The following is a 21,743-nucleotide window of genomic DNA, read 5'->3' on the forward strand; positions in this document are numbered from 1 at the left end:
AGAGTTATTGCTGTAATTTCTCTTCAACCAAGTACTCTGCATGAGTCTTAGAGATCTCATTTGAAAACAATGTAAAGTCATCAATCTTTTCTGCTTCATAGTGAATTAGCAAGCAGAGAACAAACAATGAACAACTGCATTCAGCTGCACTGTTTTCCCATAAGCATTAAACAAATATTTTATTAACCCCATCAAAGGCTCAAGGAAGAAGGCAAGTAACTCCCTGTTTCTTCTACTCATATTCAGTGAAACAAAATTTGTTTCCCTAGGCAGAAGAGGATGATTCATTTTAGACACTGCTGGACACAGTGCCATACAGAGATATTCAGAGATACAGCTGCACAATTTTTCTTTATGTATAATATTGTGTCCAAATGACAAAACAACATGAGTGTCTCTGAGCACAGCAAACTTACAGCATTAAGTATGCTTCCTAAAAAAAAAAAACCAAAAAAACACTGGCCCAAAATTTCCTGTATTTTCAGGCTCCTTTAGTACTGAAAAAAGTCTTTGACTCTCAAAGATGAAGTATGACTTCTTTTAACAGAACAGGTATACTTGAAGAAGGACTAAAGAGGCCTTGTCCTTCAGTCATCTTCTGGTTGTTTTTCACTACTTTCTAGAACACACCAACCGGGTGCAAAATAAAAAATTAACATAGACTACTGATGAATAAGAAAAGTCAAAGCACATCACACAGTGATTAAACCACTGACTGATTCATTTTAGCAGCAATCTGAACAGTCGGAATTATACTGTACCATGGCACTTCAGAAAGGAAACACATGGCATTGAGCACTGTGGGCCTTTGTCATGAAAAGCAACGTTAACATTTTGCAAACAAAATCACTTTTGTACAGCAGTACTGATTGATGTGAGACACTGTGGCACAGAGATTAATCAGGACAACCATGTCGACCTTGCAGCTTGCTCCAGCAGATCCACCATTCCTATGGACCTGAAAGGTCCTGCCCATTCTGAGGTTACAACAGGAGGAACTGCAGAAGGATTTCTTCACAGAAAAGGTTATTACTGGAATGGGCTGCGGAGGAAGGTGATGCAGTCACCACCTCCGGAGGTGTTGAAGAAAACATCTGGCACGCAGTGCCATGGTCTAGCTGACGTGGTGATGTTGGGTCATAGGCTGGATTCGATGGCCCGAAAGGGTTTTTCCAACCCAGCTGATTCTGTGATTCTGCAACAGACCGACTTTGCTCTAAGCTTTGCGCTGGCGTTTCCCCCAGGGGTGTCCCGGTGGGTGCACACGTCGCTCAGGGGCCCGGCCCAGAGAAGCGGGCACGCTCCTTCCGGCCCGCAGGAGCGCTGGATCCGCGCCAGCCGGCGGCGAGGTCGGCCCGACCCGCGCAGCTCCCGCGCCCTCCCACAGCGCCGCTCCTCCGCCCGGAAGCGCCCGCGGCACCGCCCCCGGCCCCGGCACGTGACGCGCGAGGCACCGCTCCCTGGGTCACGTGCGCTGCCCCCCGCGCGCGCGCGTGCGCATCCAGCAGCTGTCATCCGAAATCTGGGAACGAGGTGTCTGCGGCGCGGCAGGGCAGGGGCTGCGAGAGCCGCGAGGGGACCGGGTGCCGGCGGCGGCGGGGAGCGGGCTTGCCCTGCCCCGCCCTGCTTCGCCCCGTCCCGTCCCGCGCCGCTCCGTCGCCGCTCCCCCTCGCCGCGCCTGCCCGCCGGAGCCTCTCCCGGACAGGTGCGGGGCGAGCGCCGAGCCGGCCCTGGCGGCGGCCGTGGGTGTGCGGGGAGGAGGTGCGCTGCTGCGAGCGGGGGGAGCCGGCGGGGCGGCCGAAGCGGGTCGGACCAGGTCGGAGCGCGGGTCCGCGGTGGGTCCCGGCGGCGGGGTAGCGCCGGGGAGGGCCCGGGGCGCGGGGCGCGGGGCGGGGCGGCCGAAGTGCCGCTGGGGAGCTCCCGTAGGCGTGAGAGGGCACGCGGCAGCCCCCGCGCCGGAGGGGGTCGGTGCGGGGGCTCCGCGCCGCGGACGAGAGGGTGGCGGCTGGGACCGACGTGAGGAAGCGAAACCGGCAGGAGTGGGAAAAGTGGGTCTCGCGTTCCTGCTCGCGGCCGGCAGTGCTGCGTCGGGGCAGCCGGTGGGAGCTCTCCGGGAGGTCGGGCGGCTTCTTCACGTGTTCGGAGTGGGTGGACGGCGTGAAATAGTTTTACCTCTCTCCGTGTCTGTCGGGGGTTTGATGAAACTGTTGTGGAGTTTCCAAACAGAAGTCTCTTCTTGGTGCATCTCGTTTGTTCCTGTATGTAGCTACGAGCTGTTTGCTGAGCAAAGTACTGAGTTAAGCGCCCGTTCCACATCTGTCCGTGGTTATAGCACCCTTTCGAAGCTGGTTGTGTGATCAGGGCCGTATGCCATGATACCAGGCTTCTCTTAATGAGCTTTCTCTCCTCTGCATTTGTTTTTTAGCTGGGAATGTGGAATGGGAAGTGTGTGCAAAATATTATTTCTGATAGGTTAACTATGTTAGGAACAATACTCGTGTGTCCGTGTGTTTTAAAAACAATTATGCTGGCTTAGAGAATAAACGGCATTTATTTTTTACTTTTTGAACTGCAGATTTATGATTCTTTGCTGAGAATTATCAACTGTAGGAACTGAAGTTACATTTAGTGGGTACCAAACCAGCGCCTTTTCGGCTGAATCACTTTTTCCACAAGAAACTTAATGGCAGCCTAATGCAGTGTGGTTTTTTATGTCTATGGTATAAAATTTGTCTTGGGCTTTATGTTTATTTTTCCTTGAACTGTCATAAATACTTGATGGCATTGCTTCAGACAAGTACTTCCCAAACACAAGAAAATGGAAATCACAAGCATGATTTCTGTTTCAGTAGTTGAAATGCGAGTAAACTGAGCTACTGTCCCTCATGCTGTTTTTTTTCTCAGCTTAGGTTAGGAGTGGTGTTGGTGCTAGCAATTTCCATTCTAGGGAGTGACCCAGGAAACAATATGTATCACCCAGATACGTGGACATGGTTAAATAACTGTTGGATTAGAGTTGGAATAATGTATATGAGAGAAAAATCTTTGGTCAGTTTTTGTTTTAAAAAAATGTAATCTGATTTGGTCTCTGATGTCTTCCCCCCCCTCCCCCCCGGTAAATACAATAAAATAGGGAAAAAAGTCAAATCCTATAAGTTTTACTCTTTAATTATTGCTGAATATTGCATGCAGAATTTTTTATCTCTTGACCTAATTTCTAAACAAATAAAATAAATAGTTCTTCACTAGATCTGAATGCACAATCTGTATTGCATTCAAATAATAAAATTATGTTGTCAACTGCTAATTATTAGACTATTCCTAAGGTAATATTAGCAAACTTAGTAATTATTAAAAATACAATTTTATACTTAACTGTATTACAAGATATTGGGTTGAGTAGATTATAGATTAAGAATTTTCTGAGTTTAAGCAGCTCTTGGTTGGTCTAATTCATAGTTCTTCAGGTAATTCACTTTGATATTGAATTTTTATCTTAGTTTTCTTTTGGTGAGATATGTTTCATCAGCATTATGCTGAACAGAATGTGAATGGGGTTGTGGTGCTGTTAAAGGTGGTATTTTCATCCTACCAATGTAAATTTAAAAAACCCCACCCCAACACCTTTTGAAACATGAATTTAGCATACATGGAGCTTTGAATGGAAGGTGTATTACTGTAATTCTGTCAATATAAGGTATTTTCAAGATCTCTGAATGATCACAGGAATGGTTCAAAGAGTGATGTTCTGAAATGTTAAGATTTTAGTACTTACCTAGTAAAAAATATCCGTAGTCACTTGATAGCTTGATAATTCATATCACAAAATTTGCAAATTATGTGGTGAGTTCTTCTCTTGATTTCTGTTTAGAATAACAGAAGACCCTTAGGATAAGCAATATTTTGTACTTGAAGGATAGTAATTGTTGTGTAATCAAATCACAAAATGAAGATGTTAATAAGAATTTGCTGATCTAAAGTCCCCAAATGTGTTATAAAGAAACTTATCATAGTTTTGTTCTATGAAGACTTACAGCTTACTTCAGGTTTTGTAGGTGGCATTGTATGTCATAATAAATTCAGCTGTAGACTTGCCCTTTCCTCCAACTTCATTTCACCTGTTTAAAATTATGGAATTGCACATAGCAGTTGAGTTGTTGGCTTTGTCTGTGAGTAGTTATTCTACTGAGTTATGCAAGTACTCATTTTTATACTTAATTCTGTTTATGTCTAACATTTGTGGGACAGGCTATTTGGGACAATATACTTGGGACACCATACTTAGGACAGTATACCCTGAAAACTGAGGACAATCTACAATCTACAATTATAAACCTCTGTTTATAATCTATATAAACAGAGGTTAGAAAACATGTCAGGGTTTTAAATGTAAGGTATTAAAGTTGCAAGAGTTAAAGTTCAAAACACATCTCTTATTGAAAACTGAATACTGAAAAAATTTCAGTGTCCAGTTAGTTTCTGATTCTCAGGCAAGATGGAATAATTCATTGACTGATGCAGATATTATAGGGAACTTTCACAAATAAAATATGCTCTAGTTCCTTTGTCACATTTCTGCCAGTAAAATATAGAGTCACTCAATCAGATTGTTGGGGTTTAGCTCATTACACTTGTGATATCCCACTGGATTTTGTCTAATAAAATTAAAGGACTAGTTATTAGCAGAGAGCTTGTCTCTAAGAAGGCCTACATAAATACTTATATTCATGGTAGATGTTGTATGATAGACATTATTCTGCTGTGTCAGGTTTTGTTTCACTTTCACAGTTTATTTCTTTGACTAAAAAAGTATATAAGTTGCCAAAATGGTAAATGAGCCTATAGCTTTGGAGCTGGATAAATTGTCTATAATCATAAATTGTTTCGAAAAAGAGTGAATTCCATTTAAAATTAAATTGGGGAAAAGTGTAGAACTCTGTAAACTAACCTACAAATAAAGATATAGAAAAGTGTGGGAAACTAAGTTTTAGAAATCAAACTCTTCATGTTTGGGTTTGACTTGATGGAAGTATTTGAAGTACTTGATTTGAATAAATTATGATAAATGTTTCAAGACTGAGATAGGTAAAATACCTAAAATTCGGAAAAATAGGTAGTAATAGAGAAAAAATGTTTTTGTAACTGATTTGTTGTCTTCAAAATTGTAGTATGGCTTATGCTTATATGAGTTGGTGAAACTTCTAAACTCACAGGGTTCTTCTGTTGTCCCTGTGGAAATCTGCTTTGGATTTACTGTGATACAGACCTGGGTAGAGTCGTAGAATGTCCTGAGTTGGAAGGGGGACACACAAGGATCCCTGAGTTCGTTGCTGGGTTCTGCACAGGACCACCCCAAAAGTCACAAAGCACCCTCTGGGTGAAGAACCTTTTTCTGATATCCAACCTAAACCTCCCCTGACACAACTCCAGGCCATTTCCTCGTGTCCTGTCACTGTCACCACAGAGAAGAGATCAGTGCCTGTCCCTGCTCTTCCCCTCACAAGGAAGTTGTAACTGCAGTGAGGTCTGTCCTCAGTCTTCTCCAGGTTGAACAGACCAAGTGACCCCATATGGCTTCTCCTCAAGGCCCTTTGGAGTTGAACTTGCTCCTTTTGCCTGATATAATATTGTGGGTTAGAGCCATGTTGTTCCCAGATACCATTCTGTGAGTTCATGGTGTGGTCTGCCACTCCTGTTGAATGGTATGTCATTTCAGGGGCCTGGGATCAGTTTGGAGTGAGGAGCTTTTGGTCATGCAAGCTGACCATATGGCGGTTTACTTTAGTGTGCATGCTTTCAGTCATAGCAACAAAAAGGCAGGCCATTCCTGACTATGGCCTGGCCACTAGGTATTGGGTCTGTGGTAATTTAGACCAGAATGTGGGGGCAGGGGAATTGCATAAAGTCTTTGAATTAAAAAATCCTTTATGAGAGTGGGAGTGCTCACACTGAAGGTGAGCTTTATTAGTTGTGCCGAAATGCAGTTTCAGGTGTTCCGTCAATAAGCAGCTTTAAGAAAGACAAGTACATCTTTCTGTTTCTCAGGTTATGGAGCATCATTTATGTATTTGGTGTTTTTTGTTTGTTTTTTTTTTTCTTCCCCTTTCATGCTGTCCTTGTTCAGCTTCTAATAAAGCATTTGCCATATATTGGTTCCTTGGGAAAGTTATTATCACAGTTACTGTAGCATATCCCTGAAAAGAGTATGTACGTTTTGATGTTAAGGACTTGTGAAGTTCAAGCTATAAGGGTATCTTTTGGGAGGGGACTTGTAAAAGTAGTTAATTATATGCCACATAGGCAGAAATAACAGGCCTAGTAAAACTGTTGAAAAGTGGTTAATCAGGAAGGAGTTCACATCTACCACCTGCAATTTCTATCCCCAGCAATATTATAGGCTGCATTAGCAATGAATATTTTTCTGAACTTTTAGGTACTTGTAAATTAGCTTTTTGAAAACTGAGAGCTTGGCCTAACCACTGTCTGGACTCCATGAGGACTACTCCCAAGTTTGAAAATGTTACACCATTGTGTGAGTTGATGGTTTACTTGCGTCTTAAATAGTACTTTCAGCTTGGATATTCTTTTGCCTTGACTAAAAGTAATTTACTGGAACTGGTAGAGATCTAGAAATAGGATGATCAGAAATGTGGAGTGGTTTTCTGTTGTGAGACTAGAAGTTTTCAGCTTAGAAGAGAGATGAGCTGCATGAGACCATGGTAGAGATCTGTAAGTCCTGTATGGTCTGAAGGTAAACATGAGCAGTTAGATAACTGTTCTCAGTGTGCAGATGAGCTATCAGGTGAAACTAAAAGGTGAAATATTCAACATACACAGAGGAGGATGTATCACTTAACATATTGTTGATTGTATAGTGCTTTGTCATGAAGTATTTTGGATATTAAAGGCCTGCAGAGGTTCAAAATCATGGGGAAGAAAATATCAAACTCTGCAGAAACAAGTAATATCCTCTGTGTTTAAGGATTCCTTGGTATGTACATTGCTGAAGAATGACATGGTATTCTGAAAATGTATATTATAAGCTACCCTAGCACTTTCTTATTTCTAGATACGTGCTGCTAGCAATTGTGGAAACTAGTTAGATTTTTGATAACTTGCTTTTGCCATTGCTGGAGGTTGTTACATGCTGCTTCCAGTTAGGACTATGGATTTCATACCTGTGTTTTCATTAAAAAAAAATGTAAAAACTCTTGAATCGTGGGTTGCAGATAAAAATGAGAAAAAATACTTTTTCTATCTGTTTTTTTTTTTTCCTTGCCCTTTGTCCCACATCACTTATTTCAAGATGTTTTTCATGCTGTGAGCCTGGTGTGGGAGAAGAATGTCTATGGAATGAATTCAGGTCATTTTTCAATTCAAAATTTATGGGCTCAAATTAGGCCATTTTTATAGTTTTGAAACATTGTTGCTGTAGGGTAGTACCAGACATAGAAATGTAAACTTGAAATGAAGCTTACAAACTACTCAGAGTTTTGTAGTAAAATTGAGGTGGTTTCAGGATCTTCAGAATGTGGTTATCTGCCCAGATTCCTCGTTTCTTAAGGTTTTATAATCTATTAAAATCTTTAATACTCCTAACATTTTTAAGCTTGAATCTTTCTGATGATGGTGAATGTCTGAGAAATAGATACCTAACCTTGAGATTTAGCCTTGTTTCACAAATACAAAGCATCATGTTCCATATACTTATTTTCACAGTTAATACAATCAAATAACCTAAGTAACAGATTTGGAATTCCTGATAGGATCTCTTTTGAAGCTGGGTGCATAAAGTGGGCAGACCTAATTGCCTGCACATTTACTGTTATTAAAGGAACAATTCAAACATTAGTATGCAAAGCCAAATTACATTGAGAGTTAACTATTTGCATGCTCAGTAAGAGTTGAACATGCAAACTGTGCTTTTATGTTCCCAGTTACCTGAAAGTACGCTATTGCAATATTTTGTGTCTTTGAATTTGCTTTGCGGAACAGTACAGGGAGTTGGATGGTACCTGCTTACAGAATATGCTAACAACTTTTTAAAAATTATGAATCTACCCATGGAGTTTTAACTTACATTATAAGTAAAATTGCTGCTGAAACTATTATAGATTAAGGCACGGTTTTCTACTACTTACTTCCTTTCCAGCTTGTGCAGAGCTAGTGTTGGAAACACATTAATTTTGTAAAACAGCCTCAAAAAAAATGCTGGGACTTCCTCTGCATGCCTTTCTCTGGACAAGTTTATTTTGTTGTTGTTATCTACTTAAAAAAAGTTCCTGGGATTAATTCTTTGTCAAATGTTTGTTGTCCCATAGTTAGTGTGGTGAAAACTTGAAAGAAAAGAAAAGGGAAAAATGTGTATTTTAATTTGTCTGTGAGAAGCAATGACCTTCAGAGAGTTGATTTTTTTCCCACCTTCCTTCCTATTTTTTCTCTTTTGCTGGAGCTTGCTTTATGTAATTTGATTAATTTGGATAGTGGAGTAAAGCTTGTGAACGTTGCAATTTTATGTATTAGAATGCACAGAATAAAAATAATCTTTCAAAATATGAGCACATTTATGATACAGTGGCCTATAGTTATTTACTGCTTTTCCATGTTGGCTAATAATTTTGTGTCTAGCAAAGAAGATGTAGCAGTCCGTGCTTTTTATTTTTGTTCAACAAGGCTTTCAGTAGAGGGCAAAGTAGGCAGTTGAGAGATACCTCCAACAAAGCATCTTTGGAAGAACTATTTTGTCAAGTTGTGTTTAGTTTTAAAGCCAGGAAGTTTTGGTTCCATGATGATGGGTGGATTTCAAAGTACCCGTTAGTTTATTTTAGACTAGAAGCAAAAAGAAGTGAATAGCCTTCAGAGCACATGTGCCATTTTAGTATTAAGGTGGAGAAAGAATATTCTAATACTGAAAGTTGATTTCATGTAGTGAAGGCTACAGGTTTTTGTGCCTTTTAACTAACTTTTGTGCAGTTTTAACTAACTGCAAATGAACGTGTGCTCTTTTTTTAGTGTTTTTCATTCTGGTTTAATATTTTCTAGTTGTGTGAATTGGTTTCTTGCTTGTAATTTGACTAAACACAGTTGCTAGTTTAGATTTCTGTAATAGGTATCCAATAAATGGAACTTGGAAGATGGTTTCCAGTTCTGGAAATAATACTTTCTGTATTCTTCTGAGGGCATAGAGGATGCTGCATGGAGGAACAGTGTTTAACTGGTAACACTTGCGCCAATAAAATTTTTTTAGTATTCTGACAGCTGTAACAGAATGGCAAGTTGTGGACTTTGCAAAGAAACAGTTCAGTGTTTTGGCAGTGGAGGCTGGAAATTGTAGTTGCCTGGTACTAATTTGTATAGGCAAGTGTTCCGGTCACCCCAAGACAGCAAGCTTCAGTTGACTGTGGTGGGGGTATAGAGGTCCTTCCCTTTTCTTAGGATATAGAAGAAACAATTATGGAGATTTTGCAATTACCAAAAAACACGCAGAATAACATGTGTTATCAAGCATGAACTTCTTTCAGTGTTATGTTAAGTACTAATGCATGATAATTTGGGTGAGGTTTGTCTTCTCATTTATTCACATTACCCTTTGTTTTTCCAGGTAATCATGGGCATCTTTTTCAGCATGCACTACTGTCTTGCAAGAAGACAAAATGGCTGATTACAGTGTTGGTATTAGGGATTTAAAATAACTGTAAAATTTCTCTATGTACATATTACTTGTCTTTCTGTTTCATAAAGTGCAGCCTGGGCATGTTGGCCTTCTTTTTATAACTTTGTATTTACTAATATCTTGCACATTTTCATTGTGTAGTAGTAAATAAAAACTCTGGAAGTTTTATTTCTTAGGTTGTATAGCTTTGTAATATCACAAAATAGGTAGTTATGTGTACACCTAAGTGCAGCAGTTAAGTCAGCAAAATATGATTGCAGTGTGGATTTACCATTAGAATGGCCTCCTAGTAGTTGTGATTTTTGTCTGCAAAAGAACCTCTGAACTCTTAACTCTTACAGGGGACTATATATTATGCTTGTCTTAATGATTTGGCTAGGGTTTAACCGAGTTTTTGCATGTGGGAAAAAACCCAAAACTAGGAATTGTTTGGAGAAAGTATGTAGGACTCTGGAGTTCGACAAAGTCCTTGAAAGAATTACCTACTGTGTTAGAAGTTAATAGAATTTAATCAGAAGGCCAACATTTTCTGATTAGTTTGTAGCATGACTTTATTTTTTGTGGTAAATTTAGACCCTGTAACTCAGTACTTGTGCTTACTGTTTCAGATTGGTGTTTGTCATGAAGGAGTGCAATAATGAAATTGTAAAACAGATTTAAGAAGTTATAGATCATAGTTGTAAAAAGGTGTTGAATTACTAAGAAATCATAAAATGAATAGAAATATCTAATGGACTTACAGCATAGCAAATTCTCCGTAGCGTTTATGATCTTTCTGCCACTTAATCTAAAGATGTTATGTAGTAGAATCTGCTCAAGGAGTTCTTGCAAACATAGTGTTATCAAAGAGCAGCTGTGCCCAGTAAGTTAACGAGAAGCTGTTTTTAACTGAGTAGGAAGGCTTACACAGCAGTGTGGATTGAGCCCTTTAGTTCTGCCAAAAGTAACACAGCCAGCTGGCTGGTCTGTGTGCTCTTTGCTTAGGGACCTGGACCCTAAGATCTGGTAGAAGCTGGTAGAAAAAAGATCTGTGGAAGGCAGGATTTGTCTTTTTTACACTGCAGTGAAGGTTGGCAAAATTCTGCCTTTCAGTGCTCTACATGTGTCTTCATAATTAGCTGAAAGTTATTAATTCTGCTTGTGATACAGATTGAGGTTCATCATAGTACGATACTCTACATGGTTGTCTTAGTTCCAGAGAAATAAGGGAATAATCTTGTTAGTATCTTCACAAACAGGATTTTAGGAATCTAGTAGCCAGGCAAGAATGCTGATGTGTGATTGTGGAAGTTGGCATGAGTTAATCATAGTTCATTAGTTCAATCAACAATCCTTAAATTAACTGCATTTTTTCATTGTATCAAGTGCCAGAGTATATTCAGTTGGTTTGGTGCATGGCTGTATTTAAAGCAGCTCATGTGTTAAAACTGGTGTATTTTGGTGAGACGTTTTGGTTAAGAGGAATTTTTATCATGCTAATTTAATGCAATAATAAATTTGTTGTGCCTGGTTCTTGAAATCAGACATTGGCCAAAATAATCCTGCTGTTTTTCTTGTAGCCGAACCACTTGGATATGGCTTTTTCTTGTCTCTTTACCCTTTTGCACAAGGAATATAGGAAATCAGATGTATTTCAAACTTCTACCCTTTCGTATTAAAAAAAAAAATTAATTCCAGAGAGCGTCTCAGGTTTGTAGGAATTGATAGAGGCACTATGGTTTCTTATGTTCTGCACCCATAGACAAAACAAGGATTAAAAGGTTGATAACAGGTTTCCTTTTGACACTGACTTTCTATATGAATAATTTAATTTAATATGTTTACATAGCAACTGAGAGTTAATTGGTAAATTAGTTGATGCTTTTGGAAATAGTCTTCATCTGTGATGTAGTGAAAGGTGATGCTGGTGACATTGACACTGTGTGCTTGCATGAATTGGCAGAATTAATACTAATTTGCTTAGCTGGTACAGGGCTGTGTTTTTGATTCAGTATGAGAATATTGCTGATAACACACTGATGTTTTGGTTGTTGCCAAGCAGCGCTTTATCTGAATCAGGGACTTTGCAGTGTTTTGTGTGCTTTCAGTAAAGAGATGCACAGAAATGTGGGTGGGAGCTGACCAGGAGATGGGATCTGAACTGACCAAAGGGCTGTTCAAGATCACAGAATGCCGGGCCCAGTATATAACGTGGGTGAGTTACTTGGAAGGGTGGCTAATTGCAGTTTGGAGATGGGTTTGGCATCAGTCAGTGGATGGTAAACAATTGTATTGTGCATTCCGTGGCGTTTTTTGGGTTTTCTCTCTCTCTCTGATAAAAATAAATTAAAAAAAAATTACTTTGTTTCAATTATTAAGCTGTCCTTAACTCTTGAATTTTACTTTTTATCCTGATTCTCCTAATCTCACTGTGGAGGGGGGAAGTGAGTGATCAGCTGTGTGGTATTTTGTTGCCAAGTTGGCACCCAGTGTGAGGCATGAAGGGTTGAGGTAACCACAGATCTGACTAGAGCATGTTGGAAGAAATTTGTTACAAGCAGTTTTTTTGTAAGGTTAGTGAAGAATTTTGTGAACAGCAGATGGCACATGGTGATGTATACTTGGAAATTGCAACACCTTCTGATCTGAAGATAATGTATATCTGTCACTTGCTTAAAGATCAGTCCTTTCGTGAATACTGGTATGAAATAGAAATGACATTTTCTTTTAGTCATCCTCAATGCAGAAATGCAAATCAGAGGGAGTGCTGATTTTGTGTGTATAGCTTGCATGCTTTTTTTTCTGTTGAAGCTTTCAGAGAACGAGCAGTAATAGTGTCCTGTTGCTAAACTGCTGTACTAGGTTGAAGACAAACCAGTGGGAGACACCAAGTGAGAACAATATTGAAGTAAAGAAATTCAGCCAAATTAAATTTAATAAAGAAATAGATTTTATTCTGCAGCCGAAAGATTGGTCACACAGAAAGCCACGATCGAGAAAAGCAGCTCTGAGCCTGGGGTCGGAGCTGGGTGAACACTCATAGATCTGACCTCTATCGCATCAGACCTCCCAAGTTCACAAATGCTGCTTCGGCTGGTTCCTTCTTATACAGTTCTTGGGCAGAGTCCGAATTAATTCTATTCTTCTCACAATTTTAGCATATTCATGATGTTTTCTTGTCCCAGAGTTGGGCTGCACAAAGCCTTTCCTGGGTCTGATGAATTGTCCATCCTGAGTGATGAATGCGCCATCTCTGGTTCCTGGAACAGTTATTTTTAGTTCCCGGAATGTCCAATTCCTTATCAGCTGAGATGTAGATATCAGAAGATGGTGATCAAGTCATCATAGTGTTAATGTCCCGGTCATAAGATCCAACCCCACCTGGGGTGGAATCCTCACCTATTGATTACATCTGTGCTGAAAAAACTTCTTGTTCAACTGCTCTAGTGTTGTGAAATTTTCCTCTCAGCCAGGTTGGTGGGGGGGGGGGGGGGTTTAAACTCTGATTCTGCATGGGTTTATTGCATTTCAGTTTCATACATAATAGCATGAATTACATACTTTATTTATAACAATATAATAGGGAAATTAAAAAAAAATAAAGGCAGAAAATACTGGTTTAAACTGACAGAGTCAGGATACAACCTCACGCCCTGTTAGTCAAGGTGGTGGTAACAGTCCGATAAGATGGTGGCTGCAGTCCTCCTGAAGTGATGGATGTGGTTCTGTTGAAGCGGTGATCCTGTAGAAAGGGTCTGCTCTTCCTCAGAAGGTCCAGTGGTGGCTATGTAGCTCCTGTCCTCTGGGAATCCAGTAGGTAAGGGCTGGCTGTGGTGTTCAGAATCTCATATCCAGGATGGAATGCTTGGTTCCTCCTTCTGGGTGGAGCATCTCACAATGGGATGATGAGTCATGAGGCCATGTGTTGATGGGCCCATTAAGCAGAAGACAGTCTGGAGGGAGTTATCCCTGAGTCATGTGGCAGGGCATTGATGGGCCATTAACAGAGGGATAGTCCAGAGGGAGGAGGCAAGGAAACACTGCCCCACCTGGTTTCAACAGCTCATGAGGATGGTAATAGAATACACTGCAATCCAGGACAACTGCAGATGGTGAGAACTAGAAAATCCGAGTGCTCTTCCTCTACGTTTGCAGTGTGTGTGGGAAGTGAATAATTGTTTTTCTCCATTTACTTAATGGGAGTAGTGATATTTTATCAAACACATAGCTTTGTTACTCTAGGTTATGTCTGTGTAATGTAACTCTTGAGACTGTGCAGCTGGATCTACACAGGAAGATGCTAGGTTAACTTGAGTAAATGTGCTGTAAAAGCAGAGGTATTGACTGGACTGTGTACATGTCATTTACAATAGTGTTTGTGCTGGGTAAAGGCTGAGTATTCTTCAAGGATTAAGGAGAAAAAATATACATTTGTTTTGTGCCTTTTATACTAGCATGGGCAGATAATTGTAGAAACTTTTTTCCTATTTGAAACCATGTATGTTGAATATCAGAATTTGTTTTACAGATTATTCTCTACAGTGTATTTTTTTTTCTTTACAGCTGGATTGAAATTGAACCAGAATGGCTGCTGTTATCTCAGATAGTCCTCCAAATCCAAGCTGCAAAATCATGACTTTTAGGCCTTCGATGGATGAATTTAGGGAATTCAACAAGTACTTAGCATACATGGAATCACAAGGTGCTCATAGGGCTGGAGTTGCAAAGGTAAACATCTATGATATTGAAGAAAAATGCTCCTAATACCTGTTCTCCCATTATTTGTATTTTGCTGATTACAAATCTGACCTTTTTAGTATTTAATTTTTTTTCCCAAATGGTTTTCAAGGAGTAGGTAATAATTTGTTACTGTTTTAAGAAAGCCTTTTGGTGTCTCTGATGTTTTATGCCGACTAATGAAGATGTTACGTAGTGTTTTTTCTCTAAATTGTTTACAAGTTTACAATAGCAAAATAGGATCTCTTTCTAAGTAGATTTAAGCTATTTTTTGTCAAATCAGAACAAAACAGGAAGTTAATAGTATAAATTAAAGTAGTCCTGATATACCAGGTGTTGAACTTGGTGTTTTAGGTTTGTGTAAAACTTTTCTGGAGCAAATAATCCCACTTCATAATGATGAACACAAAGGTAGTAAGGCAGTGTTTAAATGGAAATAGTTTTCATTTTGATGGTGATCGGGTTATGTTCTTGTTAATGAGAACTGGAGGCACACTAACTGCGACTGTATTGCCCTTTGAACAATGGCACATGCAGGACCTTACAGCAGGAGTTCCTCCCCTAGCAGAAGGTGATTGTCAGTCTGATGTAATTTAGTGGTACACTGTATAAGTGTTTATGCTGTATCTGTTTTGCCACTTTTCAAATCAGTAGAAGCCAGTGCAGATCTAGAAATACCACCTTAGTTATTGTAAGTAGTCCATGGGAATAGCCGTCTTCGTCACTGGGTTTTGAAGCTGATGTTGCATGGTCAAGGCATTTAGAATCTGAAAGAGGAGGAACAAAACTTGAAATTCTTGGTTTCCCCCCTGCCCCCTCCTGCTTCCTGTGAAACAAAGCAAAACTGAACTCCTCACTCTTTGAAAACCTTTTAGGTTGTTTTTTTCATTTCAGCCAATATAGTACATATAGGTTATATTCTCAAACTTTTCTCTGCAAACAGAAGTAGAAATGTGATAAATAGGCAGCAGTGGAAAGCCTGAGGTGAGTTATTGCTATATTCACTTGTGTTCTGGAACCTGTTTGTTTGTGTGGGTATGAGCTATTGCAGTCCTTTCATTTCAGACAGTAAACTTCATTACAGTGGTATCTTCTTGCTTGCTTGAATAGCAGTTAAAGCATCTCTGGCTGTTTTCAGTCTGTCAGTTACTTGCTATTCAATACTTGGTTGTCTTCAGAATTTTATATTCTGTTTTTCACTATATTTTGATAATATCTCAAAAACTTATAAATAAAAGTAAACCAACTAAGTATTTTTAAAAACAAATCCTATGACGTGAATAATTCATACTGCAGAAGTTTAAGGGACATTTTCTGAGTTTTGGAAATCTGGTTTAAAGTAACAGGAAAAAATATTTGTTTCAGTTTTGGTAGTGATAGAAAATTAACTTAACATGGCACCTAATTTTTTTTGAAGTCTGGGATGCACACTCTCAAGTATGAATGCAAGAAGAGTAACAACTACCAGAAGATCTATATGCATATGCAGAAACTGTAATTTAAGCTCTAAACAGAGAACACAATCAGAGTAGGCATATCCAGCACTTTGGGTTAAATGTGAGCACATAAGGGGAGAGGACTTGTTACCTGTGTAGAAGAATATGTGTGTGACAATGGGGATGAAATGACTGTAGAGCTTGCAAATATTGAAGGAAGGAAGGAGTATGGGAAATACAAGGTTAAAAAAAACTGCAACCACTCCTGAAGTTCCTAATACTATGTCTGAAACAAGTAATTAAGGTACTAGACATGCAATATCAAACCGTTTCCAAAGCAGATAACAGATGCACATAACTGTGTCATCCCTTGAGCAAATTGGCAAAAAAATTGCCATTAGGCTTTTGAAAGTCTGAAATGAGCTTTAGGCGTAGAAAATCTCTTTTAGTCTTACTGTTACAAAGGATTCTATACTTAAAAAGGAAGGAAAAGGCTGAAAACAATAGGACAAATGACAAGAAAGGGACACTGATGGATTAGTTGTCTTTACTGGAAAACGAAGTGTTTCAAAACCTCAAACTGCATTAATATAGGGTGAAATAGTTAAATTAATTTGCAGTCACACTGGCAAGTAGAAAAGTAATTTCAGAACACTATGCTGAAAATAGATACTGGCAAGTGCAAGAAAAGCAATTTTCAGATGAGTTGGGGAGAAATAGTTACATAGAAGTAGTACTGTCAGTGCCATTCAGAATCAGATCTACAGGAGATTACCAGTATATGAAAGAGGATTTAACAGAAATGTATGTGCTGAATGCACTCTGCATTAACCTCACTAGTACTGACATGGAGTCTTTATGCTGGAGACTGAATGGTATAACTAAGACATCCCTATCTAAACCTGTATGTTTATCACACTAAATGATACTAGACTGGATTAATATGCTTAGGATCTTTGATAAATAAATATGTAAATGAGAAAGCCTTGCTTTTAGTTTTTCCTTTTTCATATTTGAGTGTTCAACAGCTTGATTGATGAATTTGATCTAGATTGCACCCATTGAATAAATCTAACTAGCTTGACTTTGAAGAGGCTATTTTTACTAAAGGAAACATGAAGAGGCTTCAGTGGGACAGGTCAGTGGCAAAAACAGAGACCTAGTCAGTATTTCCAGCTCTTATACTATCTCTATGTTGCTTTGAACATGATGTATTAACATCTTCAGTCCTTGTCTTCATTAGAAAATGCAAGTTTTTTGGGGCAGGAAGTTTATTTTTATCTTCTTTTAAAACAGTTTTTTGCGTATTGGTCCCCACAGAGTTCGCTTCCCTAACCAGCACTCTAATTACAACAGTAATAAACATATTCCAGTTAGCTGGAAGGGGATATCTTGAACCCGCATTCACAAAAATATTTTTACTGCTTAAAGCATGCTGACCTTGAACTAAATAAGATAATGCAAATTTCGCTTTTCAGTATTCATATATTTGAGCCAAACCTCCAACTTCATGCTTAATAATCATGAAAATGGCAATCTCTGTGCACATATTTGATTTCTATGCATATATTCTGAATGCATGACTTCCCTGCTTCCAAACTAACATTTTGTATTTTGTTAATGTGCATATAATTTAAGATTTCTGTGAAAGAAATAAGTAGGAATCACGAGATGATTGGATTATTTTTTTTTTCTCTAAAAGCAAACAACACTGAAACTTGTTAAGTAGTTCCTGTACAGCAGAAGTCCTGTGGAAACTGAGAAGGAAAAAAGGAAAAGAGGGAGTTGCATCTGTGTAAAAACTGGATAAAAACACCTGTTTGTGTGTAAAATGAAAACATTAGCTATAGAAATATGTTGCTGTCAGGTAAATTTTCTTTGGCTTGATGTTCGTCTTTTCCTGTGTGCTTTTAGCACTAACAGTCTTGATTGGATTTCCTTGGACTATTTGAGTACATTAACATTACAATTTGCCTATTTGTGATAGTTTTCCAAAAGGTGGCCAATGATCTTAGGATCTATCTGTTTTAGAATTTTATTACTTTCATGGAGAGATGTAATAGTGAAATTTCTAATGGACACTTATATATGGTCCTTACATCCTGAAATGCTTGTAAGAAAACAGCCTATCTGAAGGACTTCCTTGTTGTGATCCCATTATTGAAAGTGTTAGAGAGATGCCTCTGCCTGAATTAAGGTGCAAACAAGGGCATATGCTGAAGTGAAAAGTATGGATTTTATTTAACAGTAAATGAGAGAGAGAGAGAGAAAGAAACAAAAGGAGCAAGGAAAAGGGGGAGAGAAAGAGTGACAGAGAGACAGGTTGTGTAGAAATGTAGAAATATCACTGCTCTGTGGTTTCCGATCGTCACCTTCTTCTGGTCTTTTTGATGATGAGGATCCCCCAAAAAACAGAGCTCCATAGATGAATATATGTTCAGGACAGGTGGGAATGCCCAGGTAGCTGTCCTTGGTTGAGGGCATGGGGAGCAAGTTTGACAACTGATCAGTTGCATCCCTTTACCTCAGGAATGAGTCTGGGGGTGCGTTGGGGTCTTTGATAGCTTATGACACCTCCTCAGCTGCCTCTCATGTGAATGCCCTGTGTATGTGGCCATCCAGGGGTGGGGGGATTTGCAACTGAGCCCAGTTTGTGTAGGGGAGGATGGGAGTTCCCTGTCTCTGACCAGAGGTTATGCCACACCCCCAAAACCTCTCCTCCTCCCCACTTGGTTGTGGGGGAGTCTGTGCAAACCTGGTCTCAGCAGATGGGCTTGTGGGCTATGGCCTCCCCCACCCCAAACCCACCCAGGGCTGATTCTCAGGACAGCTGCTGGGTTTGGCTTTCTTGTGGGTGCATTATTTTCCCTCAGCCTGGTTTACTTCTCCCTAGACTTGAGATAATTGAAAATTGTGTCAATTGAAGGATAGTAACTCATCTCAAGTTTCCTTAGGTGGTTTAGCTCACAGTCCAAAGTTCCAGTCAGGAGGTGTATTCAGGGAGGGGTGGGCTTAGGTAAGTGTAGCTTCTTTATACAGTTTTGCCATAATGGGGGAAAAAGTCCTTCATAACAATGTTTAAGCCTTTAACCATAACATCTAAGTCTTTCACACTACCTCTAAATTATGAATTAATTATTCAAACAATATAATTCACTTGTTGCATGTTTATAAGAGCTGTCCTACTTTGTAGTAAGATATTTTAAAAGTTTCCAAGTCAGTGTTTGTGGAAATCTGATTTGAGCATAGCAGAAGAATGAAAATAATGAGTGGATCTAAAAATATGTCATTAAGCCTTGGGACATGTAAAAGTTCAAAACCAAAACCAGATCAAAAAATAAATACAAAAATTTTCTGTTGCTCTGTTTTAGAAGTGATACAGTTTCACATCTAGAGAGTTACCTGTTTTCAGCTGAAATAATATATGCAAGGAATGTTCAAAATTACCCAGCCTGTTAAAAAACACTGGTATGACTACAGGTTTCTTTGAAATTCTTAATGATTTCTTTTGCTAACACTTCAGAATCTGCTGAGGAGTTTTCATTGACTGTGCGTAGTTCTGTGGTATTTGAAATAAATGTGTTTACAACTGGTTAATCTGCACACAGTTTTAATCTTCAATTATGAGGAGTAAATCATGTAATTATAAAAGCTAATATATATAAATTAGTGCAAACTCTTACTGTAATAGAGTTGTACCCTATAGTTTTATGGTGAGTAAATTGAACAGATTCTGAAATGTAAAGGTCTCTAAAACAGCTGGTTTTTTTCACTCTTCATTAAAAAATCCAGTTATACATTCTGTTTATACCAAATAATATTTAGACAGGGGACTCTCACGTTTTTTTAGGAATTTTTATTTTAATTGAGGATAAAAATGTTATATCTTTGAATCTTTAGGTGTGGAAAAGATGTCTAAGATAAATGAGCTCAACTTTTGACTTAGCACCTACATGTTCGCCTCTAAACCGTATCTCCAAATCCACACATTTTTTTAACACTAAATATGTATGATGTCATGGATTGCAAACTATTTGTCAATTATAAGGCTTTCTGATTGTAAAAATTTGTTAACTTTTATTATAAATGTGTATTTTTGCGCAGTTGTCTATGAATTGCTGTAAATTGGTGAGTTGCTGCTTGTGAGTTGAGGTGATACTGTGTGTGTTTTGAATGGGTTTCTACATTGTCTAGGAGCACTTATCAGTTAGTGTGAAACAGGTGGTAAACAAATGCTCCTTTGATCATGTGGGCATATTCAACTGTTCTTTCAATTTTTTTTCCAGGATGTTTTGAATTGCTATCGCAACTGTGATGTTCTGTTTTGTTTCCTGAATTTAAAGGTTATCCCACCAAAGGAATGGAAGCCAAGAAAACACTATGATGATATTGAAGATTTGGTGATTCCTGCTCCGATTCAACAGATGGTCACTGGCCAGTCTGGGCTTTTCACACAGTACAACATTCAGAAAAAGCCCATGACAGTGAAGGAGTTCAGGCAGCTAGCCAACAGTGACAAGTACGTACTCTTGTTTAGTAAGACAAATGCTTATCTTCACATGTTGTGGTTTCTTTGGATTGTGCAAGACATCCAGTGATCTTTTTAACTTTTTGTCCTGTCTTCCAAGGTATGGAAGGGTACCACAATGTGAATATTGTTCATGTTTATGTTGTTGAAAGCATCTGATACCATGGCAGCAAGAAAGCATCTGAAAAACCTGAGACATGATGCTTTCTGTCTACCTTTTTGTCTTTATGTTCCAGGAGATGCTTATGTAGAAAATAGTGAAGATGATGCAGACTGTGTATCTGAGTTTTAATTTGAGTATGCCTGTTAATGTTTAATTCTCAGATACTGGAATGGCCTATCATCATGTAATTCTGAAAAAAACCCACTATCTTTTATAACCAGTCAAGAAGCTTTTTCATGGATGTTAGAGAACTCAGCGGCATCTAATGAATATCTGTGTTCTGGTTATGGCAAGATGGATATTATGGGAGGGGAGAAAAAATGTTCATGAAGGGCTAGGCACTGTACTGAAATGTTTCAAATTGGTGAGCATTCCAATAAGAGGGACTTGATAGAAGGAATTATTGCCTGTCATTTTGGCCGTATAAAAAGAATATATTTTATTTGAGTGTCTTCTCAAAACTGAGTGGAAGTAGTTTCTGGAAGATGAATCAAAGGATCTTAGAAATAAAAGATAGTTGAATTAGGAAAGGTAATACTGCCTTAGTTTGAAGGCAAGTTTCTCTCATGGGTTAATTCAGAAATTAGATGTAACAGTAGAAGCTGTTATCAAGATCAGGAAAAAACTAGGACATGTAAAGCTTTTAAGGAGGCTCCTTATCAAATGTTCCATAGTATCCCTGCCTTCATGATAGTGCAAAACTGACGACCTTTTTTTTCCCAATTAAAAAGAATAGCACATAATATTACTTGTGCAACATTGAGTTTAGTGCCCAGTGTTCTTTTTCTGGTAATTGGAAACGGGAACCTATTTTGTACTTCTTGAAATTATTTGTTTAGTATATATTAGAGGTGAGAGTAAATCATAAGACCTATATGATATCTGATGTAATTTTCAATAATACTTTTTCATAGATGTTAAAGTTTACATTTTATTAACCCCTAATAAATTGAGATACACTACTTTCTTAAAATAGTTAATGCAGAAATGCTGGGAAGTTTTTAATGTGTGTCATGGTGTTTGTTAAGTTTATTATATTCATCATGGAATACATTTTGGAAGTGTTTCTGATTTCAGTTTTAATTGTTTTTACTGATATCAGATGGCAACTTAATTTTATATGCAAATGTAGAACATGGAGAGGACTTCCTGTCTGTTACTAGCTGTAGGTCTTTCCAAATATTTGTCACTGCTCTTGAGAAAATGTGTCATATAACCTTCTATGAC

At 38.7% G+C, this 21,743-nt stretch overlaps 1 protein-coding gene across 3 annotated transcripts in view; it reads left to right on the forward strand.

The window, feature by feature from the left end:
• Positions 1 to 1,530: 1,530 nt before the first annotated feature.
• KDM4C (lysine demethylase 4C) overlaps positions 1,531 to 21,743 on the forward strand; it is a 252,854-nt gene continuing 232,641 nt past the window's right edge. For 2 of the 3 annotated variants that reach the window (XM_082301399.1, XM_082301400.1), the window contains exons 1-3: positions 1,531 to 1,705; positions 14,216 to 14,380; positions 20,169 to 20,344. In XM_082301399.1, coding sequence (XP_082157525.1) covers positions 14,237 to 14,380; positions 20,169 to 20,344 — 320 coding nt within the window. In that variant the 5' untranslated portion in view covers positions 1,531 to 1,705; positions 14,216 to 14,236. Of the gene's footprint in view, positions 1,706 to 14,215; positions 14,381 to 17,527; positions 17,693 to 20,168; positions 20,345 to 21,743 lie in introns of those variants that run through there. The other variant, XM_082301401.1, reaches the window with a different exon arrangement.

Source organism: Coloeus monedula, assembly GCF_965178545.1.
Source record: "Coloeus monedula genome assembly, chromosome: Z".
Taxonomy (NCBI): domain Eukaryota; kingdom Metazoa; phylum Chordata; class Aves; order Passeriformes; family Corvidae; genus Coloeus; species Coloeus monedula.